The following is a 27165-nucleotide window of genomic DNA, read 5'->3' on the forward strand; positions in this document are numbered from 1 at the left end:
AAAATACAGTGTCTGTACTTTCCTGATATTTGCTCACACAAAGTTTCTGATCATGAAGGAGCCAGAAAGAAAAGGCAGAAAAATAGCTGTAGCTGCAGTGACACACCAATAGAACTTCCATGTCGTACATCAAATATTCAGTTTTCTGACTATCAGACAGATCCAAGAGTAGAAGAGAATGAATACTACAAGGTGCATGACACTTGTGGGGAATTCTTATACATACGCGGAATTCATAATTTTATAATTTATAAGGAGAAAGAAAGAAAAAGAGAAAGACAACAGTGACTTCCTAACCACATAACTGGAAAAATGGGTGCTTTCAATCACATTTCAGTGCTGTGGTATCTTAAAAAAATGTGATTTGGTCTGGCCACATATATGTAGCAATGGACGTGACGTATGTAAGAAAAATAGAACTTTGATATAAATCTTTGTTTTCATGTATGTTATGGTGTGTGTGTCTTCTTCTGCCGTGGAAGAGTGTTTGTGTGTTTTTGTGGTCGATAACAATCTCAGTGGTGTTCTACAGTTGGTCAATGTGTTGTTCCTTTCAGCGGTGCCTCATCGATCTTCAACATAAGAGCGAACTGCACCTTTAACTTCCTGTGGTTACACTCGGCTGCGTTTGTGCGTTTGCTCACATACACCTGTCTTTGTGGGGACTAGTTTGAGCAATTAATCTTCTGTTTGTGTTTTTAAAGTGACAACTCCATGTAGAGTCAAGGCTTGAAGTCTTACTGAATTTAACACCTTTTAGCACTTTGGCAACTCCAACACTTTTAGCGATTTAACTGAAACATCTGAAACTTCTCCTGCAGTGTTATCATCTTCTGTATCCAGTGATTATGAGACAGATAGTCCCTGGGCACAGACCTGTGAATTGCCCCCCACCCACCAGAGAGGAACTACAGACTGAAATAGACAGAACAGCTACAGATGCTAGAGTTGGGTTTCATATCTATTCCATTTGTTGTGTGTTTCTCTGTGGTTACTTTGCATCTCTTACTCATACCTTTGTGCCCCTAGTCTCTCTTTGCTTTGGTTTTTCTTATAATTTTGTTCATTTGGTATTTCTTTGATTTGGTTTCCATCTCATAAACTTTTTTATTTATTTTATTTTATTTTTTCAATTTCATTTTTGTTGGCCTGCATATTTTCCAGCAGAATTGGTAGCAGTACAGTTAGTGGGAATAGCACTTTAAGGCAGTACAGTTGGAATTTGATCTGACAATGGAAACAGCCAAATGCCATCCATCACTACCACAACATCACACGATATGTAAAAGAGACAATGGTTAGCAGCAACTAAACTTTCAAAATAAAAGTAACATTGTTGTCCAGTAATAGATGATGTTGATATAATATAATATAATATAATATAATATAATATAATATAATATAATATAATATAATATATGGAACTTTAATACAGTTTTTGTATTCCTGAAATAGAACTGTGTCAAAAATGTAGCAGTTTGAATTGAAAGTAGTAGATTTGAATCAAATTTACTGTCAGATAGTAGGAGGACTATCAGGCTGCTGTTTGTTATTATATCATCATAACACAATTAGGAACATGAATATCTTTGATAGAGTTCTGTCTCTGCAAATTTACAACATCATTGTATTTGTGTTAATTTATTTGGTGAGATCAGTCTGTCCATCTCCTTCTGATGATAATCTCAGTCTATTATTAATCTGTTGATAGAGATCAAAGCTCACCTCGTTCTTTGCGTCACTACTCTTCATTTTTTTTGTCTCTTTTCATCAGCTCTCTCAAATTTGAATTTACTTTGACGTGACCGCAGTAGAAAGGCAGGCTCATGCTATTTTAAAAATCTCCTTTGATAGAGTTTCACTAAAAAGAGGACCAAAAAAATAACCATCAAGCACATGAACTATGGTGTGCAAAATGTTTTTATTTTCAGAGCAGTCAACTGATGACATTGTCCTCATTCACAGGTTTGTGCAGCAGAATGGAACCGGTTGTGCACAGATAAAAAGGCTCGTACAGAGACACAAAATACCCACATGAAATGACCATAAGGAGACTGGAAAATAACAGAAAACTGTCATAAAAAGAAAAAGTGGACATATTAGACCAAATGCAGATATGCAATCACTACAAAGTTACTCAAAACTGTGATAAAGAATACAATCAACAAATCCCCATATTATCAATTATAAAAAAGACATTGTTACACTAACATAACTTTTTTTTGAAATACAGATTTTGCTGAGATAATATGCTTTTCTGTCTCTGTTAGTTACCAGAGTGCGGCTTCTATGGGATGTATGAGAAGATCCTCCTATTCCGTCATGATCCTACATCAGACAACGTGCTGCAGCTACTACGCTCTGCTTCTCAGATCCAGGAGGGTGACTTGGTGGAAGCCATACTGTCAGGTAAAAGCAGGGAGGGGTATCCATGTCAGACCATTGATGTATAAAACAAAAACTGAATCCGTGCTCTGTACTTGTTTCCTTTGTAGCTTCAGTTTTCTCCAGCCTTAAAGTCTTCTGTTATTGTTCCATGTTTTTTATAATTATAAAATTATGAGTGTGAAGGAGCTTAAGAGTCTTGTGGGCATGATAACAATGAGCTTAGGACTGACATAAATTATTGTACCCCCGTAGTTTACCAGGGGAATTTTGTCCCATGTAACAGTCACTCTGTATTATATGATGGCAATATTTAGGTCATGAGGGAAGGAACAAGATCACTGGTTGTTTTCTGAGCACATCCAACTAGAAGCTCATGGCCCAAACCTTGAAGGGTTACCACAAATCAACAAAATTCTAATCAGCTTTTTGCTATAATGAAATGTTTTTAGAATTTATGTAACACAGTGCTTCTACCATCAAACCAGAGTAGGAGAATCCAGTTCAATTCAGGCTACGTCTACACTAGCCTGGATAAATTTGAAAACGGCATTTTCGTCTGAAAACGCTCCGCGTCCACGCTATCGTTTTCAGTCAATTTCACAGAGTTGTGCGTCCACATTGAAACAGCTAAAAACGCTTATATTCCAGTACTGTGCATGCGTGAAACGCAAGACGATTAGACCTACCTCATTTCTGTCTGCCGTTCATTTACTTTCTGGCTCTTTGAAAAGTCGCGGCAAAACTTTGAGGAAAAGCACCGAGTTTTTTAAATAGACTAACAATGAGGTGGAGTTGTTGCTGCGAGTAACACAAAAGTACAAATTTGCAAAAGCGAGTGAGAATTAAAGAATTTGAAGAAAAGCTATCTGGAGCATGTACAGACTGATATTAATCTTTAATAGGGCTGTCAAAATTGAGGGCAAACAAAACAACTGCTGTATAATGCCCTCCGCTATCTTAGTTTAATTAGTCACATGAGTGCATCACATGACTAAAATGCGTAATCTTTTTCGAAAAGGTTCCAGGTTTGCTGTCCATCCTGCGACGTGAAAACGGCGTTTTCAAATGTATTAGCTTTGGAGAGCGTTTTCAAAGCACTGCATTTTCCTTGACCGAAAACGCCATCTCAGCATAGACGGAAGGTCAAAACGGAGAGAAAAGATGCGTTTTCAAAAGAAAATATATTAGTGTGGACATGGCCTCTATTTATATACTACAGAAGAGACTCCAACAATCAAATGACCCCTTCTGAGCAAGCACTTGGTGACAGTGGGAAGAAAAAACTCCCCTTTAACAATAAGAAACCTCTGACACAACCAGGCCCAGGGAGGGGCAGCCATCTACTGCTGGGGGTGAGGGGAGGAAGCTGGAACAAAAGACACACTGTGGAAAAGAGCCAGCGATTTACAATAACTTATGTCATATTAAAGCTGCCTTGGCATCGATCATTCTCTTCTAACCTAAATGTAACCATACTGTAACTGTAATCTTAACTGAAAGCTATTCTAACCTGCCCATAACCTAAAGTTTTCCCAATTTCTCTTACTCAGACTGTGTAACTTAATCTCTCTTTGGGGAGATGTTTGTGTTCCCCACAGGGAAACTGACATCCCATAGTGTACTAGTGGAAACATATGTACTGTACTATGTCTCCAAAATAATCTCTCTCACACACACTGTTACGTTCCCCCCGAAGGGGTCTAGGCGTGCGAGTGAGGGGACCAGTAACGAATGAGTCCAGAACAGAATGAAAGGAGAACAGACAGGTGCTTTTAGTAAATAAAATAGTCTTTATTATAAATAATCTTAACATAAAGAGCCGGCAACGCCGTTTGACCAATAACACTTAGAAAAAGGAAAAGGTTGCAACAACAAAGAACACAACCAAACACAAACTCCACACCACGAGGAGGCACTTCCAGGGGCCCACAAGCTCACCCTGTCACTAGCAGCGGCTAGCTTTACTGCTGCCGAGGCCCACAAGCCCACACTACTCACGTAAAGCAGCTATACTGCTTCCACAACTCCACACTTCAAGCAGGATAACCACACACCAAGCAAAGACACCAGAGAACACCACCCCTGCTCACAGCTCATCCCCAGCTTAAATAGCCTCAGAGGTGATTGCTGACTGGATTCAGGTGGCAAACGAGGCTAACCAAGAGCAGCTGTGTCCTGGGGAGAGAGGAGAGTGAGAGAGACAGAGGGGGTAGGAGTGGCAAGAGAGGAGGAGGCGGAGAAAAACACCACGCCCACACAAGGGCAGTTTCAGGAGGCCCAGCTAGGGCCGTAACACACACACACATATTTGCCTTATTAAAAACAACAACAGCAAAAAAAAAATAAAAAATACTAACTAAAATCTAGACACAGATGTGTGATTTAAAAAAAGCAAGTTCCATGTTCATTGGTCAACAGCATGTACTGTTAGTGTAATCTGGTTGCCTGAAATGAATTGAAAAATGTCCAGATGTGTGTAATGATGATCTCATTTTGGAGAATTCTTTATTAGGCTTGTCTTTCTGGCTGTCATCCAGCTCAGGACTCAGGTGTTCACACGATGCTATGCTAATGGCCTGACAGCTGCTACTCCCTAATTTCCTGCCTTTCTTTCACCATCAACTGAAGTATGTGTGAAAATTTGTATATCGTTTGTCTACATTTGTGTGTGTTTGTTTTAATTAATATGTTTACATTTTTCTCTTTGTCTACAATTTTATCTTCTCTTTAACATTTGAATACAATTTTAATGGTAGTAATAAGTTATATATTCTGTACTATAAAACTGTACTTAGCATACTATATGTGCACAAACTTTTGAAGATAAAAAAACCCCCAAAAAGCCAAAGAAGTGCAAAACAGGTGATAGCAACATTGTTGAAATTAATATAGGAAATGTATGCACTGAAAAAAAATGGCATCCAAAGTTAAACAAGACAAACACAGATAAAGTAACAGAGAAAGAAAAGGAATGAAAAAAAAAATCAAATGTACACTGTAAAAAATGAATGCAAATCTACGACTGGCACCACCATCTGTTAACAGTTGGGAGCAGGTTCATATAGTTTTTGGTTATCAGGGAAAGATTGACGACCAGCTACCTGCTGGAAGTGTTTGCCCCCTTTCCCGTTTTTCATCCATGGTTGTGATTCATCTTGAAGGAACATCTGTCAAAAAAAAAAAAAAAATGCAATAAGTAATTAAATATGCTCTCAACTGTCACATAGTTTGTTTGTTTTTTTCATATATTATCGATCAAAGTTGGAAAATGCTGGTTTTTAGGTGGGAGTCTGCATGTTATTCCTCCTGGGGACATCCTGGTTGAGGGTTTAGGTATCCTCCCGGAAGGAAACCCTGAGGTAGTCCCAGGATACACTGGAGAGACATCTCTTAGCTGGGCTGGGAATGTGACACTATTTCCCCGGATAACCTGGAGGGGTGTGGCTAGGAGGAGGGAAGTCTCAGCTTCTCTGGTTAGCCTGCTGTTGTCATGACTGGTAACTGCGAAAAAAAAGAAATGGATGAGATGGATGGAAATTTAAAAAAAAACTGCTGGCACATTTTACTTGAATTATCAAGAGTATAAGTACTTATACTGTGGAAAAGCATTCCCCATCAGTGTTAGGATCAGTATTCTGAGTATTTTAAGATTAGGTTTTAAGTTTCCTTTTTGATAAAGATACATTACTAAGTTACGTTGTAGGCTGCGGGGGCTTCCCAAGAGTGTTTCCTCTAATGATAATGTGTTAATCCCTGTAGGGAAATTACTCCTCTGCATTTAACCCATTCACCTAGTGAAGCAGCAGGCAGCCACCGGGGAGGAGTGTATAGGGACAGTACCTTGCTCAGGGGTACCTCGCTCAGGGGTACCTCAGGGTAGCCGCTCAGTGGAGTCGAACCGCCGACCTTCCGATTATGGGGTAACCACTCTACCTACTGAGCTATCCCTCTCTCTCATCTTTTTCACTCAATATGTGTTTTTAAACCACTCTACATTTAATCATTAATTATTATTCATCTCTGGCTCTCTTCCACACTGTCTTTGTTCTGTCTTCCTTCCATGATCCCCAACTTTTGGCAGCAGATTGCCCCAAATGGCCTGGTTCTGCTGGAGCTTCTTCTTGTTCTCCTCCTGGAGTTTTTCCTTCCTACTGTCACCAAAGCTTGCTTATAGGGGGTCATATGATTGTTTACTGTTTTCTCTGTATTATTGTAGGGCCTTTACCTTACAGTATAAATCACCTGCAGGCAACAATTGTGTCATTTAGGTCAGTCTTTAAAGGAACATGGACAAGAAGGAAATCAAACATGCTTCCAAGGATAATATCCTAGCCCGGCAACAATATTGAATTATCAGTTCTGTCACTACTTAGCTAGCATAAAAGAAAGTAAGTCTATTAGCAGCAACCAGCCAACCAACCAGGGAAATCACACTTTGTACTCACACAAGATGCCACTACAAAACGGGAACTTTAAACATTTACTTTTTAAATCCAGCTTCACAGACAGTGTTAACTCTGTGACAGTTTTTTAGAGTAGGGCTTTATGGTGTAAATTAGCTTTAATCCATGTAGTGTAGTGTAATGTCCATTTCAATGGTAAATTATTGCGTTATAATTGTATCAGATTTAAAGGACTGACACACAAAAGACTAGCTTGCTGAAACAGAAGCAATGAAAGAAATTTAGGTGCTAAAAGTGTCAGTTACAACAAAACCTCTAAAGCTTGGTGACATGCAGTTCAGCTGAAGATAATAAATTGGAACAGGACAAGGTCCTAAAGTGTAACAAATACATACAAGCAACAGATGACATCATTTAAAGACGTGGAAGCATTGAAAGTTGTGCTCATTGGTGTGGTGCCAGCTGAAGTAAGCACTAATGATGTGAAATAATTTTCTTTTTGCATCTTTTTGCATTCACGCCTGGTATTTTCCATCTTGTTTACAACACCCTACATGTTTGACTAATCCTTCGTACCTTCCCGTTCTCTGACTCAGTCCTCTTTAACTTGTCTCTCTCTCTCCTCCTCCATCAGGATGCTGCCACTCAGTTAAAAACACATTTGTTAACAGCTCCGTGCCAGTCTCAGCAACAGCTGAAAATGTGGTGGAAACAAACAGGAAATTAACACAAAACAGAGATGCAAACTCCAACATAATGCATGTCCTGTCATATAACCAGCAGGGTGGACTAAAACAATAATAAAGGCTCGGGTGGTACACGAAGCTAAGCAAAAAACCTTAAATGACCTCACATCTAACTCAAAATTAGCCACCAGTCGTGCCATAGTTTAAGCCTAAGGAACTGTGTTTCATACCAGGTCACAGAACAGGGAGTAACTGTTCTTTTAATATAATGGTACCATTATGTTTGTCCATAATATTAATCTACAGTAAACAAAAGCTCTAAAGCTTGGTGAGCAAGATCTTCATAGATGTGCACCCAGACACTTACGCTTATCTTCCAGCATTTAGCTGCATTTGTTTTAAAGATGTTTCACATTTTTTTAACTATATTCTTAACTTGCCAAATTAGGGTACATTCAAGGATCTATAATACTGTAAGCCATTACATTTTTTCTGATTTCAATTTGGCTCATCTTTCATTCCAGATCAGCTTCTCATGGACATCTGGACCATTTTCAGTATAGCTGCTATTATTAGATCACTTCATGGAAGTCCTGTTATGTACCCTTGTAATTGCGCCTCTGTAATATGTGCTGGATCTTTTCCAGTGTGTGAAAACTGTAATCTTTCCACTTGATTAATTTTTGGTGTTTACAAAGTTGCATGGAGCCAAGTGTGGAAAGAAAATGAATGAAAATGCTCACTGTGCTGGCACATGCTCGCACGTACAACAGTTCAGACATTTCTGCTGACCTGTAGGAGCCGACATTTTCAGTCTCAAATCCTTAGACAGTTGCAACAAACATGAGCCCGGTTTTCTGTCTTACCTGGAGCCTGCTGGCCTTTCAGGTTTTGAAACTGGTTATTCAGAAGTGAAAAGCAGCTCTTATTGCTACAGATAAGAGCAGTTTTTCTAGCTGCTTGCTAATTAATATCTTGTCATGTTGACTCTTAGCAGGCAAAACATTCCTGGGTCATTTTCATGACATATTTCTTATGTGAGCAGTAACAGCATCAAAAGTAGAACACAGCACCAGCAAAAGTAATTGAATGAAATGTCTCCACATCTTTTTTTAAATTTATTTGCTTTTTTTGCAGGGTGCTGAAATGTTTTTCTAAAGGCTTTCTAAAGACAAAGCTTCTTTTTATGTCATCAAAAACATATTTTATTGTACATACAGCATCTTTTGACATATGAAAGCAACACATAAAAGTAAGCTTAACACACCACACCTGCTTATGCCACCGCCACTGGTCTACACTTTCTTCCCCTGCAGTGTTTGTTTTCTAGTTGTAGGATAACAAGTTAGCAACGAGCGCTCCTAATTCTACCACACAGCCATAAACACAGGCATTTATATCCAAACAAGGGCTACCTAGGAAACCTCACTCAAACACACAAATACATGCACACACATGCACATAAGTCATTTTCTGAAGCATATAATAACAGTTTGGGAGCTTGTTCACACATCCAAACGTATGTTGGCCCTCCAAACAAAAGCCATAAACAATAATTTGAATAAATGGAGGTAATTTCCTACAGCAGAATGTCTAATCAGAGCTGTATTCTACTGGAGGACCGCGACACAGGCCGAGTGCATGTGTGTGTGTGTGTGTGCGGGGTTGTGTGTGTGTGTTTATGTGTGTGCATGCAAACGAAAACGAAAAGGCGATAGAGAATCGGAAATACATGCAGAGAGAGAGAGAGATAGAAAAAGAAAGAAAATGACCGAAAACTGTGTCCCATAAACTACCCATCCTGCCTTGCCAAGCCTGCTGGCCAACTTAAAAAACATTCAGTCCATCTGTGCCCGCTAAGAGCCTCTCCTACCTCCAAAACATTTACAAAATACCCACTAACAACCCATTCATTAGTCTTTGTCTCTGTTGTTCTGTTTATCTCCCTCCCTTCTTCTCTCTTCCTCTATCTCCAGCTAGTTGAATTTATTCTGTAGTTTTCCTTTTTTTCCAACAAATCCCATGTGGCTCTCCAAGTATCTACTAACAAATGTGTGTGTGTATCAGAACCTGATACTGACTATTCCTTTTAGCTCCACTGTTATCCCGAAAAATCTCAGTAAGCCACACAGTTCCTTTAACTAACTCCTACTAGCACAAGTTTGCATTACAGCAGGTATGATTTTCATCAAGGTGAAATAATTTGGGAGAAAAGAGTAAACTCTGACATCCAAGTATTTTTGGCAGCTATGCCAATGAGAAGCAACATTATGGAGACACCATAGTAAGTGGACCCCCTCCCCCGACACTAAACGTTGGTGGCAGTGTAGCAGAGTAAGCAGATGGTTCATGGAGAGTTTGGATGAGATGTTCTAGACAACATGGATGAGGAGGAGCTGGTGTAAAGGAACGACAGATCACAATGAATTCGAAACAGCATGGAGTGGAAACCAGCTGGCTCTGGGAACCCAGGAAGGTTGATTATTGGACAATTGTAGTGACGCTGAAATGTTGAACGATGTGCATTTAACAGCATGGGGAAAAGGAAGTGATCAGAGAACAGATCTTTGGTGAAACTGTCAATTGACCGCTCACTTCTTGATCAGACTGCAGGCAAAGGTGGCTTAAGTCAAAATGTGTTAGAAAACCGTGTGAAAACCACAAGTCACCTTTTCCATTTAGATTTGGTTCACTTCCATCAGTAGTCTTAGGTCTGACAGATCTGACTTTCTTGCAGCACAAACAGGTTGAACAGTCACATCGGAAATAATGCTACTCCACCTATATCTGTATAATCAGCACCTGTCGCCAGCCATTACAAGCCAGTTCAGTTCCTGCACACTTTCTCTGGGAGACGGATCACCCTGGCAGACTGAAAGTCCTTTGAGGATGTGCTGACAGATGTATGTGGTTAAGTGTCCTGTCATATTTTGGAATTTCGAACAAAATCAGCTTCAGTCAAGCTATTCAAGTCAGGATCCCAACACCCTGGCCTCCAAAGCTACATCAACCCACACCTCTATAGAGGAGAAGCATCCAATGCTCCACAAAATGTGCCTTCTTTCTCTATGTTCTTTCTCTTCTTTCTCTCAAATAGGTGTGTTTGATGCACTTCATCTTTACAAGCAGCCTCTGTGTTTACTTGTTTCTCAAATTCACAACATTTTTAAAAAGAATTCAGGCAGAAAAACAAAAACATATAACATGTATGTGGCACATTTTAACAATAATTTTCTTACAGAATCACATCTGAGTGAAACAGTCTCAGCTGACAGAATACATGATGTATCCAAACCCATGCAGTGGCAGTATTGAAAATTTGTATGCAGTGTTGTCATGTGCTAATAATGTAGAAAAAAGATAATTTCATAATTGGTTCTGATTTGCTGCCAATTTAGACTGATAATATTACAACTAATAGACAACAGAAAAGAGAAAATAGATTATTGGAGTTTACTATGGTAACACTATAATACCTATTATCTCATCAACTTCAAGTAGGAATTTGTTGAATTTGGTTTGTACAAACATTGAGAAAGCCAAGCAAGAAGACACAATTAAGTTGTCTACATTTCATCATCTTTCACTACAGCCCCCTATATATTTACTTATGGCTCCTGTTATAGCATGTTTTGCTAGACTATCAGGGGTGCATGTTAAACCCAGCATTTTACATGGATTTGTATCAGGGGCAAAATGACTGCTCCAATGTTTCTAGGTTTAAATGGTATTCATTTTTTTTCCAGTCAGTGTGGCAAATGCAACGCTATTATTATCATAGTAATACAGGAAAATGTTTCATCTATTTTCTTAGTTGGGAATCTGACTTGTATAACAAGTTTCAAAAATATGTGTTGACTTTTTGACATTTTCCTATTAGACTTGTCTTTACAAAGTTCCTATACTCTTTGAGCCAACAGGCGTTAATAATCTAAATAACGATGAACATTTTCCCACCCTAACAGGTGTAATGGGAAATGTCAATCAAGCACAGGCTTTACACACCCACTCAGTCCTTAAAAAAAGGTTTGATGTGAAGATATGTGAATAAGGTCTAGCATAAAACAAACTTTAGAAATTTGGCTTCTCTTTTTCTCAAATGTATAAGAACGCTAAAAGTAAAACTTTGTATATGCTCCAAAATCAATAAATATCAGCTGTCAAAAGAAATCAAAGAAATGAGAAATTTACTGGAGTCTAAACTATAAGTAACTATTAATCCCAGATTTTTGAGTTACCCATGAAGCTTACTTACAGTAAACAGTTTGACAGAAGTACAAAAATAAAATAAAATAAAATCTGAGTGGTAAATGTTTCGGGTTTATCTGGTTTATCGATTTTTCAGTATTTCTTTTTTCTTTATTTCTAAGACAGTTTTTTCACCCACATATTTAACCCAATAAATAGGCAAAAACAAGTTGTAAATATTACAATCATATTTTTCTAGTTCTTATGTTGAGCTGATTGGCCAGAGTTGCCAGTTACTGACCAAAGTTTGAATTCCTTAAATTGTCCTCTCTTTTAATTTCTATTTTTGAATTACTACCAAACTCCTTTGGAGTTACGTATGGCAGTTCTAAGTCTGAATCAGTAGTTTGGTGCCAGTGACTGTAGTACAAAGTGAGCATTTACACTTTCTATTTAAAAACTTTAAATGTAAAGCTGCAGAGTCAGTAGCTGTTTCTACCAGAAATGCCATTCACTTTGCCCCTGTTTTCATTGTCTTTTTTTTTTTTTTTTTGTGATATTATAAAAACAGCAAAAACTGATTCTTTGTTTGACATTACGAGTTTCACAGCAGGGGTTCCCGGCACTGCCTGTACACCCAACTGGGTTTTTGTCAAAACAGCTGGAGGATATTTGGGCTCAGATGGCTGCTGTGGCCAACAGCCCAATCACCCCAGATCAGCAGCTGCTCATCTCTGAAATAAAATTAAAAGCGTGGAGAAACACTGGAAAATGTGGAGGAAAATATGCCGCAGACTGGTTTGTCAGCAGTGATTAAACGTCTAACATTCTGGATTGCTATTATGTTGGAATGTTCTTATTTTTCACTTTCAGTTTTCCTTGATTTGAATTTTGCTATCCTTTAAGTGGGAAAATTGCTCATAACTGTATGGAGTGTTCTTAAGTCAGAAAAACTAATGTTGGTGAGAGCTGAGATGCACTGCAACACCATCAAATAGAAATGCTGTAGAAGGACACAAAAGAAAATGGAAGTTGAATAAAATCATTGGAAATAAGAGAAAAAAAACACTATGGAAGCTGAAAAAAAAGACAACAGACATACACAAGCTAATACTAAACAGCTTCTTACAACACTGATGAAGCTTCTGCTTTTCTTAACCGTGTATCAGTGCAATCCTTTCGTCACTTTGTGTTTTGTTGTGTTTTGTGAGATTTTGCCTATAGTTACTTTTATTGATCCAACTTTTTGATTTAACTTTTGTTGTGTTTTGTGTGCTTTCGCAGCATTTTTCTATTTGCTGGTGTTTTCCTAAGTTGCAGTGCATTTGAACTCTCAGGGACACCATAGAGCAAAGAGTTTCATCTGTTTATTGAAATGTGGACTAACTCATATGTATAATGTCAGAAATGGAGTTTCAAAATGTAACTGGTTCCAGTCCTTACACTAAACCACTGAACATAATTTTACTACGTACCATGAGTATTGATAGTTATGGTACAATAGCAGTAAGTTCATCGCTAGAGTTCATCACTAAATACTGCAACACGTTTGTTAAAGAACAGTAAATTTTTTCATTTCGTGCAACACTTCAGCTGCTTTCACTGCTGACATGTATAATGACACTTCAGCAGACAACATCACATTTACTGTGTGTATAATGTATAATGTCCATTTTAACATTTCAACTCTTCTCACTGCTTACACTGACTCAGGTACATCTCAGGTCGTTATCTTAAAAACCCCTTTAAAAAATTATGCTTATCCTTCATTTGAAGTGACACTTTCTCTTCAGCTGAAAACTTCATAGCTGACATATGAAAATGGATTTCAGGTGATGTAACAGCATACAGTCCAGCTCACATTTCAGCTTCTTATGATTAAACCCCATTAATTTCAGTGTATTCACAGACTATATGTCTTCACTATTCCACGTCTACTTTAAGTTTTACATTTTATGTTATGTTATATGTTTTCAAGTAACTCTTAACCCATGTTTTACTCAATCTCCAGGTTTATCTGCAGTTCTTTTTTTAACTGCCACTTTTACTTCCTTAGTTAATACACAAAGAAGTAAACAATGTTTAAGAAAGAATATATTTATTCTTCCTTTTAACCTTTGTTTTAAACTGAAACAGTTCAACACAAATATGAAAGTACAGTGTGTACTGACATTTCAGTTTCTCAAGCGCATACATTTCACGTAATTTTTTTGTTTTGCAAATATTTGAAAAACTTTTGTAATATGATTTCTGAAGCAGAAGTACAGCCATTCATTAGTGTGTAATGTGTTCCCCTCAACAAGTGCAATTTGAGGTTCTACTTGCCTGAGGACAATTTTATGTGTGCACTGTAAGTGTCAGGGACTAAAACCACCGATCTTCTTAATAGTGAAAAACTTTTGCCACCTCCTGAGCAACAGCTGTTGTTTTTGTCGTGTTTACACCTTACCTGAAATTTAAGCTCAAGCCACTGGTTTTATTTTAGATTTACATTTCAGCTGACTCTTCTATACTGCTATGTTATTACTACAACTACAACTCTGTTACATGCATCAACCCCTTGGAAAAATATAAGCTTACTTGACAAACACAAAAACTTGTAGTTGGAATTCATTTATATCTTATAATTTTCTACAGCTTCAGCCACAGTAGAGGACTTCCAGATTCGTCCACACTGCCTGTTTGTCCATTCGTACCGAGCACCAGCCTTCTGTGACCACTGTGGGGAAATGCTGTGGGGACTTGTACGCCAAGGACTTAAATGTGAAGGTAAAATATCATAGCACTCATGAGGTGCAAACATTACTCCCATAAGATGAAATCATGAGAATATTATGGCTGAGGTAAAATTTTAAAAAGAGACACTATCCTTTTCTCCAGGTTGTGGTCTGAATTACCACAAGCGCTGTGCCTTTAAGATCCCCAACAACTGCAGCGGGGTGAGGAGGCGTCGTCCCTCCAATGTCTCATTGACAGGCGGGATAATCAACATCGGCCGTCCGCTCTCTGCTGAGCCTTCACCTCCCCACTACAGTGATGATGCTTTATTGGTCAGTACAAAAGCACAGACCTGTGGAACACAGTTTTTCAGAAATGTTAAAGTAACTTTTTTTGTTCTTTTTTTTATTGTCCAGTCTCCAGTCAGTCCTAGCATGGAGGTAAGTCCTCCCATCTTTTTACATAGAAATACTTCTCTAGGGTCACTTTTACTTATTGCATATAGTGAACAGGCAGCCAAGTTCAATTATACTGTGCAATTCATTCTCCCATCTGTTAGTTTATTTATCATATAGTTCTTGCAGGCAACGGTAACCCCAGAGCTAAGAAACCAAACTCTAACTAAATCTGCTTCCATAATGAATCATTTTAAGTGTGACTTATCATGGAAAATAGGTCTACAGGCAAAAACTAGAAAATCCTGAAAAACTTTAAAATGTTTTGTTTGTTTCTCCTGACAGCAGAAGAACCAGTTAGATTACTTTCCTGGTAGAGAGCGGCGATCCAGTTCACAATCATATATTGGCCGTCCCATTGAGCTTGACAAGATCTTACTGTCAAAAGTCAAAGTTCCCCACACATTCCTGATTCACTCTTACACCCGGCCTACTGTCTGCCAGCACTGCAAGAAGCTGCTCAAAGGCCTCTTCAGGCAGGGCCTGCAGTGCAAAGGTGAGCTGTTGTTCTGAAAACCTGCTGTAGATGTTTTTCAAAGCTCTAGATGTTAAACTCAAAATGGTCTCTGCTTGTAGCACAGCTTGTGGCCAAAACATTTTGCATTAAGATGCTTAAAGAAACCTTGTACTTTCAGAATCATTGAGACATTTCTTTACCTCAACCATGTAAAAAGTACCAGTAGGTTTACTGTTTACTTGTTAATGTAACCATTAGATACTGTAATACAGTGTAATACAGAATAATGGGATCCATGATTCACCATGGTCCTACATGTAATATTGCTGTAAAAGGACTAGCAGATAGACTGAATACTGAATGTGTGCAAACATTACCTGGTTAAATAAAGACTCCACTGATTGTACTATTAAAATATAGAGTATAGATAATGTAGGTAGATTAGTTTAAGTACCTGGGATAAATCCCAGGCAGCAAAAGCAGTGTTGAGGAGAGGTGAAGAAGAGTGTGCAAGTGGGAGGAGCTGTTAGAGACAAATGTCAGGGCTGATTTGTGACAGAAGGATAGTGATTGGGAAGTTTATGAGATGTTTATGAGACTTGCTATGTATGGTTAAGAGACGGTGACACTGACAAACAGACAGGAGGCCAAGCTGGTGGTGGTAGAGTAATGAAGATGTTAAGATTTTCATTGGGACTGACCAGGACAGACAAGATTAGAAATTAGCAAATGGGGGGGTCAGCTCAGGTTGAGTGGTTTGTAGATAAAGTTGACACAGTTTGGATATGCAGAGGAGGAATAGTAGATATATTCAACAATGGCTGCTGAAGATGGCACTGCCAAAAGTCACTTTTGTGATCCAGCTCTTCATTCTGGAGACTCATTGTTGGATGTCTGCCTTTGTGATGTTGACTGGCTCTTGCTGGGAGGTTGCTTAGCATTTGTATTGTGTGACACAACTTTTTCCCAGATGTTCTTCCAATATTGTTCAGTTTCAGCTCTGGGTAGGTCTGTTCCTGTGCCATTTTTCTCTTGTAGCTTAGAGTACACCCTGGATGGATCTTTGGAGAACTGGTGATTTGTTGTCTTGGTTTCTGCTTCTTTGATATCGCTCACCATCCTAGTCACCAGAGCTTTGTTTGATAGTTTCTAGAGCCTCAGTTATAGAAATTATGTTGTACCTCTTTTTCATTCGAGACCTCTGATGATGCAGTTCTGTATCTCCCTGTTCCGACATGATTGCACACCAGTGCGCAAATCAAGTACCATAAAGACATGGATGAGTGAGTTTTGTGTGGAGGAACTTGGCTGGCTTACACAGTCCTGACCTCATTCTGATAGAACACCTTTGGTATGAATGTGTGGGGATCGGGAGCCAAGGTGTAAGAATGCAAAGGTTCATCAAACATCAAACCCTATGGATTAAGAATAGGATGTCTCTCAAGTTCATAAAGGCATATGAGGAAATGCTTTTAGCAATATAGTGTAACTTAGCCGTTTTGGAGTTTTAACTGCATCATGTGATCTTCATCTGTATTAAGATTTTGAACAGTTACTATGGAGCTGATGTCAAAGCCTCTTCCTGAGCCTAATGTTCCTCTTTCTTGTTTTTCTCTCAGACTGTAAATTTAATTGTCATAAACGATGTGCGCAAAAAGTGCCAAACAACTGCCTGGGAGAAGTTTCCAAAAATGGAGGTACTTACCAACACACAAACATATTTCTTTGTTTTTGTACTGTATGAACACAGAGCGTTACTTTAGCCACCGCTACAACATGCGCAAACCCAATCAAAAAATCAGGCTTGAGACTGAATTAAAAAAACATGGGAATGAGTAAATGCAAAATGTAGTTTTCAAATGATGCTTTAAATTGTTTTTTCATTTATTAAACAAAAAAAGCTAAACCTACATGGCCCTATATGAATAAGTAATTGCCTCTCAACCTAAGCCTCCCTTGGTCAAAAAACTGCAATCAAGTATTTACAATAACTCGCAATGAGTCATTAATTGCTGTGGAAAGATTTTAGCCCATACATCTTTGTAGAATTGTTCTAAATCAGCCATGTTGGAAGGTTTTGAGCATGAATGGTTTAAAGTCATGTCAAAGCATCTGATGAAAACTTGGAACAGTCGTGAACTTTCCAAAAAGTGGCTGGCCTACCAAAATTCTTCTAAGACTGTATTGCCAGTTTAGTATATGACACCTTCTACAAAAAGTCCACCTCTGTGCACCTTCCTCTATTCTTATACGTCACCTTTTGTTTCTCTTCTTAAAGTATGTGTTCACCACTGCTACCTGCTCTTCTGCAGTTCCTTACATCATACCTTCCCAACACCTCATCAGCCCTTTACTCCTCATATACATTTCTATCTCTCACCTCTGGGACACTCTCTACATGTCGCTGAATATACTAAAATTTCAATCATAACAGTCAACGTCACTCCTTCAATCTAGTTTTAAACTCATGATAGTGTCTGACACTCTTGACCTCCACAACACTATGCATGTGCTCTTGAACTAGATTACTCCTAGCCCATTCTTCTTCCGGAAGAACTTGGGTTTTTCTCATATATGCCACAAAAAACATCTTAATAATTCCCCAGGACTTTTGGGAAAACATTCTGTGGACTGACAAGACAGCTGAACTTTTTGGAAAGTTTGTGTCCCATTACTTCTGGCATGAAACTCAAACAGCAAGACCAACAGTTAAACGTGGTGGAAGTAGAGTGAGGATCTGAATGACTTTCAATTGATGAAATCCTGAATTCTGCTCTCAACCTAAAATCCTGAAGGAGAATTTCTGGCCATCATTTCCTGTCCTGAAGCTAAGCACACTTGGATTATGTAGCAAGACAAGGATTTGAAACACATTAGCAAGTCCACCTCTGAATGGTTTAGAAACACAAAATGAAGGTTCTGGACTTTAAACAGGCCATTCATGCAAAAAATAGTTGTTGCTGCCAAGGGTCACACCACCAGTGTTTAGGTTTAGAGGTTTAATTACTTTTCCACATAGGGCACTGTAGGCTTGGGTAGCTTTTTTCCTCTAATAAATGAAAATATAATTTCAAAACTCTAATAATACATACATAATACATTATGTATGTATTTATTTTTTTAATCTATTTTATGGTTGCATAGAACTTCTGAGCCCAGGTGCAGAATCGGATGCCCTCATGGTGGAGGGTTGCCTTGATGATCATGATATTGACAGAGGGGGTAGCCTCTTGGATGACATGGATGAAGCACTGGCCTCAGAGAGTGGCCTGCTACTAGAGGCAGGACCCAGCGATCTCTGTGACATGCACGACCCTGACCTAGATGAGTCCAACCGAGCCATCAGGTATGCAAATAACAATTACACATAAAGAAAAATATATAGCACTGAGATGTTTCTGAGGCTGTGTTTTTTCGTGCCCCTTAAAGCCCCTCCACCAGCAACAACATTCCTTTGATGCGAGTTGTCCAGTCTGTCAAACACACAAAGAGGAAGAGCAGCAATGTGATGAAAGAGGGCTGGATGGTCCACTACACCAGCAAGGACACTCTGGTACATCTTTCTTTTTATGTTTAACAATCTATTTACCTCACCACATTAGTTTGTTTTGTTGTCATTCTTTTCACTGGTTGGAAGTTATCAGGCTTTGCCTCAGTCTTAGCTTTGCCATCTACTCCTTAAATTCCACCGATTCCTCTGTCTTTGTGACATGAAACAGTGGCTTCTCAGTTAAAATATAATCAGTCTAATGATTAGTCAATCAGCACCCTGGGGAGCATTCGTGTAATTGTTAAATTTTTCCTAATTATTTAAACAGGGTACACTTTAGAATTATAATTTAATTCATAAATAAATTATTTAAAAAAAGACCTGAACCATGTGGAAAACCACTGTTTATTCTCATTACATTTCAAGAACAAGCATTCCAGTTGTGATGCTGTTTCTGGAGTCTTTGAGTGAAGGATAAGAGGACTCAGAAACAGGACAAAACACATTGCAGATATTTCACTACTTTGTAATCAAAGTGCTGTTTCCAACTTTCTTTGACACATTACTACAAATATACACTTTGAATTGTGCAAAGATTGTCTTAAGTGTTTGTGCTTCTTCCTATTTAAATAACGGAGATAGTTTTACTTGTAGGAAATATTGAAGAAACAAATAGTGAGAAATAATAAATGTTAAGCTCACTCCTAATAGAAGCAAGATGAAATTATTAGAGTTATTTCTGAGAAAACTGCCACTTGTGGTTTGAGGATGTGTTGCTGCTCTGAAATTTTTCAGCTGTGTGAGTGTTAAAACAAGTTGAGAGGTATTTACAGGTTGTCATTGTTTGTCTGCTTCATACTTATTCGCTCTGTTTTCTTTCCTCAGTTGTTTTGCTCTTTAATGTCACTCTTTTTCGTTGTGGTATTCCCTTATTTTTCTTCCTCTTCTCTCTTGCAATGTTTCAGAGGAAAAGACATTACTGGAGGCTAGACAGTAAATGCATTACGCTGTTTCAGAACGACACAGGAAGTAAATATTACAAGGTAAGACCACTACCTTCCAGCCATTTCTTTGTTGCTCCTAATTCATCACTGCAGGTGTGCCTGTCTTTTAAAGACTAACTGCTAAGTTTACAGTAGTAGTCTTTTTTGAATTCAAGCCTTTAGTCTGCTGAGACAGGCCTGATATTCCTATTCTACTTTCTAAATTCAGCAGTCTGAAAGCAATGTGCTCTACTGGTATGAGATGTATGTTAATTCATATTTCCCTACCCAGCTCTAGTGTCTGAGAGTTTTTATTATCTTAAAAGACATAAAATAACAAAGTGACAGTCTTATTGGTTTGCACGACAGATAGAAAGCATCTCTCCAACCAGAGCCATGAATGTAAATTACTTGCAACACAGCACACCCCTCAACTACTGATTCAGGAGGTACATCATGTATGGTGTACTGGTGCTGATACTGTAAACTGTATTCCACCCAGACCCCTTTACTTCATCCTCTCTGCAGGAAATCCCTCTGTCTGAAATCTTGTCTCTGGAGCCTGCTCAGAATTATTCTCTGCTTCCTGATGGAGCCAATCCTCATTGCTTTGAGATCGCCACGGCATCACTGGTTTATTATGTTGGAGAGAACCTGCAGAGACCTGAATCATCTGTGACAGGCAGCAGCATTCTGGTGAGATGCAGATATGATATGATGCAAAATAGCATCTCTAAGCTCATAATTAGATTTGATATTATTGATAGATTTGATATCATCCTTAATGTGCTTGCATGATATCATACAAACACGTTAAGGAGAAATGTTTTTCAACAAAGTCTTAAATCAAATACGTCAGAGTTGGCAAAATAAAGACATTTGTCACTTAAGCAGAAGTATGGATACTTCAATTTAAAAGCATTTTAGTAAAAGTTGAAGTACTTATTTTTAAAGTATTCAAAGTACAAAAGTAAAAAGGAAGGCATTTATATCTTTTTTATGCAACGGAAATTGAACCTTGTGACATATTAACATACAAGAATATAAACTTTATTTCAACTTAAATTTTAATCATATATAATTTACTCAGGTTGAACATCTGTTATGTAGAGCACAAGCGAAGAAAAAAGAGAAAACATGCACTATTGCCTACATTGTTGATGGGTGACTTTCCCTTCATATCGATGCAGAAGAACGAGTGTAGTCAGGGGTTAAAGTGGGATTTGGCAGGTGTGATTAGCTTATATGTGCTACTCTAGACAATAGGAGCTTAAATTCAAACTGATTTCTTCTACCATGAATGCAACCTAACAGTGACCACGAATACCACAGTTACTCTACACTACTCCACCATCCAGTAAACTTCTTTTTAGCATACACTAAACTGCCTGGTAACTTCACGTTCAAGTTGAAAAAGCATACATTCACATCATGTAAGGATCAAAATTTTGTGCTGACACCAATGTGAGTTTTTCCAAATTTTGAAAAACTCACATTTACATGTAAGATTTAAATTCACAGTTTATCAAATGTCTGTTGCAGTGAATAGATAGAAGAAAATAAACCATAGAAAACTAAACAGAAGAAAGAAGAAGAGAAATAACAATTTAACATAAACCAGTGACACATTCTGGGGCCTGATCAACCCTGGCAGGGCCTCCTTGGAGGAGGGTGTCTAGTGATAATGGCTGAAAGACCCGATGAATCCAAGGTCCACTACTGACGATGTGTCCCAAATTTTAATATGATAATCTAGATCAGATCTCTAATCCCTAAACCTAACCAAGGAAGAAAAGATGGCAGATTAGCTTGGGTAAAAGACCGAAAGTTGAGGCACACAACGATGTGTGCTGCTGGTAAAGTTTCTGGGCTGCCTTTCCTCATAACACCCATCCCTCAAGATTTTCTCCATTTGAAGCAATGTATTATCAGGGATTGTAACATCTAGTCCTTTTACTGAATCAAATTGTGAGTACCAGAATTGTGATTTCAGGTCAGCGGTGTTGGGCAGGATGTGGCTCGAATGTGGGAAATGGCCATCCAGCATGCTCTGATGCCAGCAGTTTCTACAGGAATTTGCCACAGTTCCCACCGCAGTGGACACAGTACGTTGTTGTAATATTATTGGCCTGTTAATATTACATGTCTAAGTTTGCATTTTTTGAAGATTTTTTCTTTGTGCCTTTTTAACAAAAAAACTAAAGGGAGTTCAAATAAAAATTTGCTTGCATAGCTGTTACAACCACTTGACTTCAACAAATTAAGTGATGAACTAGTAGCAGACAATCTTAGCCACTCATTGAAAAAATGAGTTGAAGTCTCAAAGCTGTATACATGTACAGGGTCACACCTACTATTCCACATCTCAACCACATTAAAGTAATTCCAGCACAGTTGTCATTTTGTCTCCAGCCAGAGACTATTTGGAACAGATAAATCACAAATTCAATGTATGTTTTCTTTCAACTCAGGTATTTGTATCCATGTTGCTACTGAATTCTCCCGGAGAGTCTCAGATCCATTCAGGGCCAACAACACCCACACAAAACCCATCAGAGATATTTCAGGCACTTCACTGACGTCAAACCATCATGACTAACACTTCAGTGTGGTCGTAGTACCTTTTATGACTAAAGAAATGTGTCTCAACTAGCAGATCGCTAACTGGTTCACATTTATCACATTTATTTCTAATACACACAAATATTGTGGCTTAGAGCAAACAAGTTAATATCCTTTTACAGATGCCCTGTTTTTATTGTTTTTGCTTCACAGAAAGATGTGCATCTGCTGAAATATGTACTTTTGATGTTGATGAAAAAAAATCTCATTACAACTGAAAGAATGAGTTTCAGAATGTATATTCTCTTAGACGATTTTTTACTCATGCAGTGCAAAATCAAAACAGCAGTCAACTTCACATTGATAGGTAAAGAGCCCAGAATAACAGGAGGATGCTAATTCACTTTTTGGGACAATTGTCATCCCGTTTTTTTAATTCTAATCTTGGTTGTGTCTCTCATTAACAGAGGAGATTTCAATCAGTATTTCAGTTTCCAACTGCCAGATCCAGGAGAATGTGGTAAGAGAAAAAATACAAACACACACACACACACACACACACACACACACACACACACACACACACACACACACACACACACACACACACACACACACACACACACACACACACACACACAGGAAGTAAGGCCATCCATTGCAGTGGTGACCCCTTGTAACAAGGGTGTAGCTTAAAGAAGCTTCTTCTTCTTGAACCAAATTACAAGGTTTAATTCAGATGTAAAGTGTTTTCTGGCATTTGAGGGCAAAATAAAATCTCTACGTGAATAAAAACTGTTCAGTGGAATTTCTTAAAATTTGCTTCAGACATTTATGCACCCATGACAACATCGACTACATCAGAATACCAAGACCCTGTAAAACTACTGACATGGCCGCCTATCTCTATGTCACCCGCTGGTTAGTAAAGTCCTTAAGTTACATCATGACGCCTTGTGGTGAGCATTTTCACCTTTGCTGTCTTGGTGTTTGGAGACTTGAGACTAATGACTTTTGTCTGTCGATTTCTTAACCAATGAGGATTCCTTAACTAACCTCAAACTAGCCTATAAAGCCGTCAGAAAAGTGATGTCACAAAGTGAGGGAACCAACCAATTTTTATTTAAGATCAAATTAATAAAGCTGACAAACACTGAAGTGCAGAATGTCACTGGCAAATAAACTTCCTTGCAGATTCCTGCTCTGTATATAAGAGTTAAAGAAAGCAACAGTTTTCGTTCAAGATCTACGAGTTCACAGGGCAAACAAAGCATGTCACAATCTTCATCAGGCGAGAGTGCATATTGTGTTTTTGTCTAATTTTAAATGAGACACTGACTTTCTTTGACTGAACATTTGAGATTTTCAGGTAGACATTTTTGCACCGAGGTTTCACTTGAGCTTCCACTAATAGTCAGTCAGTGAAGTCATGTGGTAGTACGTGTGTTCCCCTGGACATGACGATATTGGACAGTTAATATTTTACATGGATGACCCAAACCTGGATTAGATGTTACATCAGGACCATGCTTTCATTCACACTTTGTTTCCTGGCACTCCAACTGACACTGCACTCAAACCAGCATCAGGACATGTTGTTTGTATACCCACACTTATAAACAGAGTCCCCATCTTCAACCTCTGACAGACAACACAGCATCTTGTTCATACTCAAATCACCTCCATCCAGTTCTTTTTTTCTGCTTTCTGTCACTTTCTGCTTAATTTGCATTTGAAGACTTCTGGGTCATGTTGCAGAGATTCCCAGAGCGTGTCACTATGCTTGAAACACTACATTTACATCAAAAAGATTTACATGAGGCTCCAATATCTGCAAATTCTATTCATTTTTCTATTCATTGCATTGCATGGAAATGCAACTGCAGAGAACATCAAGTCCCATTTCTGTGCAGACGTGCACCTCGCCGTCTCCAAGGTGAGCACGTCTTCAAACACCTCAAATGGAGATTACTGTGATTACTCACTCAGCCAAACGGTTTCCATGGTGACGATGGTAATTAGGCAGTGAGCTCGGGGAAGGGGGAGGAAGTTTATAATATTGTATTTCTGTTCTCTTTGCTTGAGGTGTGATATTAGGCTGTCAGCTAACAGGGGAGAAAAAGGAGACGTAATTACAGACAAATGAAGGAGAAAATATTTTGCAGCTTTGGTGTCAAAGCTGTGGAGGATCACTGACGTTGTGTAGTTGCACTGAGAGAGGTGCACAGTAGGCTTTCTGTACCAAAAATTCTTCCAGAAATCTCCTCTGACAGGTGATGAATTGATGCATTCACTTTTTTTTGTTGAACCCACTTTCTGTGAGCCTCCCTTGCCTTCCTTCATTGCAGTTTTCCATTCAGGGAACTTAACCATGACCTGAAACTTTAATTGCATAAACTTGCAGTTTCAGTCTATTTTAAACCTGAGAAATGTATGTTTTATTGCCCCGAGTGCATGAGAATGCTTTACAACTTGTTGTCATAGACGTTATATAAAAAAGGACCTACAGTATCTCCTGTGTGTGAAAATGTAAGTCAAGTTAATGTTTACTTCTGTAGCACATGTAAAACAAAAAACTCAATAGAGCAAACTACTATACAAGCTATACAAATTATGACCAAATTAACAACGAATATCTGCTAAAATACACAGCCTCAGTATGACATAATCAAAACAACAAACAGGGTTTACAAAGTAAAGCTAGGATACCCGGCTCAGCTAGCGCTGAAAGCCAGAGAGAATAAGTAGGTTTTTAATCACAATTTACAAATCACAGAGTGGGTTAGCTCTTACGTGCAATGGTAGGTGGTTCCAAAGATTAGAGGCTGACACCAAAGACGCTCTGTCACTTCTATTTTAAGGCTGGCTCAGTGAACATCCAGTATAGTTGGTTTGTAGACCTAAGTGCTGTGGTCGGACTGTAAATGTTTAGTTAAGAAGGGTGGGACCAGTTCATTGAGACTGAGACATTGTTTCTTTCCCAGTAGGTGGTGGGGAAACTTCTCGATTTTAAAATGAGTTGTATTGGCACTTAATTTGATCTATGACCCCAGGATACAATGAGGACAATGAGTTTATGGTCTCAATCAGTAGTTTCAAGTTTTTTCTTATTTATTATCTTTTCTATTACTATTCTTTTGTAGGTTTCAGTCCCCGTTATAGTCAAACAGAATCCCAAAGAAGGTCATGCTTCAGGATGGACCTATTCTGTATTCCAATTGGCAAAAGTCACATGTGATGTTAACACCAGAGCCCTCAGTAAAAGCACCAATGGGTGACGTCATAGTGGCGGTGTCTGCTAACTAGACTAAAGGATTTTTTTTAGTTCCCTGCCTCTCATTTCGGATCTGCATATGTTATGTTTGGTTTCAAAACTTCTGCCATTGCCCAACAAGCATTTCCTAATGCATCCATTTGTAAAAAGACTGAGAACAAAACATTAAACTTAAGTTCCATCCTCAGGGTGGCATGCCCCTGCAACCAGCTCTTTTATCTCCATGGGCTGATGGATTTGGACACCTTGAACTTCAGCCTCTCCCTGCATCCATTATCCTTTGGCAGGGGGTTTAGGCTTTGCTACACTGGTCTCAGTCATTTATTTCATTTTCATTTGACCCTTTTCTTTGACCCCATTTGATGATTTATGAATTGCTACTCAGACTGTGTTTTGTGTTTTCCAGGACATCAACTCAGTGTATCAAATCTTCCCAGACGAGGTTCTTGGCTCAGGACAGTTTGGCATTGTGTATGGAGGTAAAACCTGAATTTGAGACATTCCACCAAATGCATTATGTTTTCTTTTTCAGCATAAAAAAATGAATCTTCTATTTCCAATACATGTAAATGTATTTTTTTCTGTGACTTTATTCTCCTGTGGAACACATTCTTTGTCTATGAGACTCTGCACAGCTAAAAAGACAAGAAATGTTACTTGGTTTTAATTTAGAGAGTGAGACAAAAAATCAGTTGGGCAATTACTGACATGAAACTTAACCACAATTCATTTCTGTTGTTTGTGATTAACAAACAAAAATAACAAAAAAAAATTACATTCCTATTTTCACAAAAGCGAGGAAATGTAAATAGAAATGAAATTCAGTCATTTCAAAACCATGTGCGTAATTCATTTACGTGGTTGAAACTGTGAAAAATATCAGCACATTTTGAAACTGATGCCAGGTAACACGATTCAGGAAAAGGTTAAAGGTAAAACGTGCCACAAAGAGCCCGATTCATTAAGATTAAATGTAACCTCTGTGAAACACAGTGCAGGGAAAAAGTTCAGTGATTTTGTTTGTTGACGTAAAACTGCAAAGAATTTTGGAATTTCATCTGTGGTGCCTGATGTTTAAAAAGTTAACTAATCCTGAGAAATATCTTTAAGCAAAGGATAAGATCAGGGAGTAATTGTGACCGCCAGGTCCACATGCAACTCTGGATTACAAAAAGACACGATTCTGTAATAGAAATCACTGCAGCTTTATCTCAGGGAACCAGCAACACCCCTCCTTAGCTGAGGCTTGGCTGGCGGTGTGTTTCCCAACACCATACCCATATCACAGATATGTGGTTACATTTTGAAGATACTAAAAGTAAGACCATAAGGATGTAGAACTTTATGTATTCACAGTAGTGCTTGAACACATATATTAATAATGATTATGTTGGTAAAGAAAAGCTCCCACTAAAAGAGGATCCTGGAGGATATACGGTAAGATAAACTTTTGAAACATTCGTCAGATGTCGAAGTTTATCTGACTAACACTCCAGAAGTCGAGAATACTGAAGAATATTACATTTACAGTATTTAAACTCATGAAACCCATCTCACATTC

The 27165-nt window shown here is 38.4% G+C and overlaps 1 protein-coding gene across 1 annotated transcript in view; it reads left to right on the forward strand.

Moving 5' to 3' along the window:
* The window catches only part of prkd1 (protein kinase D1), a 108609-nt gene that overhangs the window by 14039 nt on the left and 67405 nt on the right, over positions 1–27165 (forward strand). The window contains exons 2-14 of the mRNA XM_039603140.1: positions 2271–2409; positions 14303–14434; positions 14546–14715; positions 14800–14823; positions 15124–15334; positions 16915–16992; positions 18440–18641; positions 18725–18848; positions 19751–19828; positions 20297–20464; positions 21762–21873; positions 22798–22850; positions 26011–26083. Of these exons, the coding sequence (XP_039459074.1) occupies positions 2271–2409; positions 14303–14434; positions 14546–14715; positions 14800–14823; positions 15124–15334; positions 16915–16992; positions 18440–18641; positions 18725–18848; positions 19751–19828; positions 20297–20464; positions 21762–21873; positions 22798–22850; positions 26011–26083 (1564 nt within the window). The remainder of the gene's footprint in view (positions 1–2270; positions 2410–14302; positions 14435–14545; positions 14716–14799; positions 14824–15123; positions 15335–16914; positions 16993–18439; positions 18642–18724; positions 18849–19750; positions 19829–20296; positions 20465–21761; positions 21874–22797; positions 22851–26010; positions 26084–27165) is intronic.

The sequence above is a fragment of the Oreochromis aureus genome, linkage group 19 (assembly GCF_013358895.1).
Source record: "Oreochromis aureus strain Israel breed Guangdong linkage group 19, ZZ_aureus, whole genome shotgun sequence".
In the NCBI taxonomy this organism is placed as follows: domain Eukaryota; kingdom Metazoa; phylum Chordata; class Actinopteri; order Cichliformes; family Cichlidae; genus Oreochromis; species Oreochromis aureus.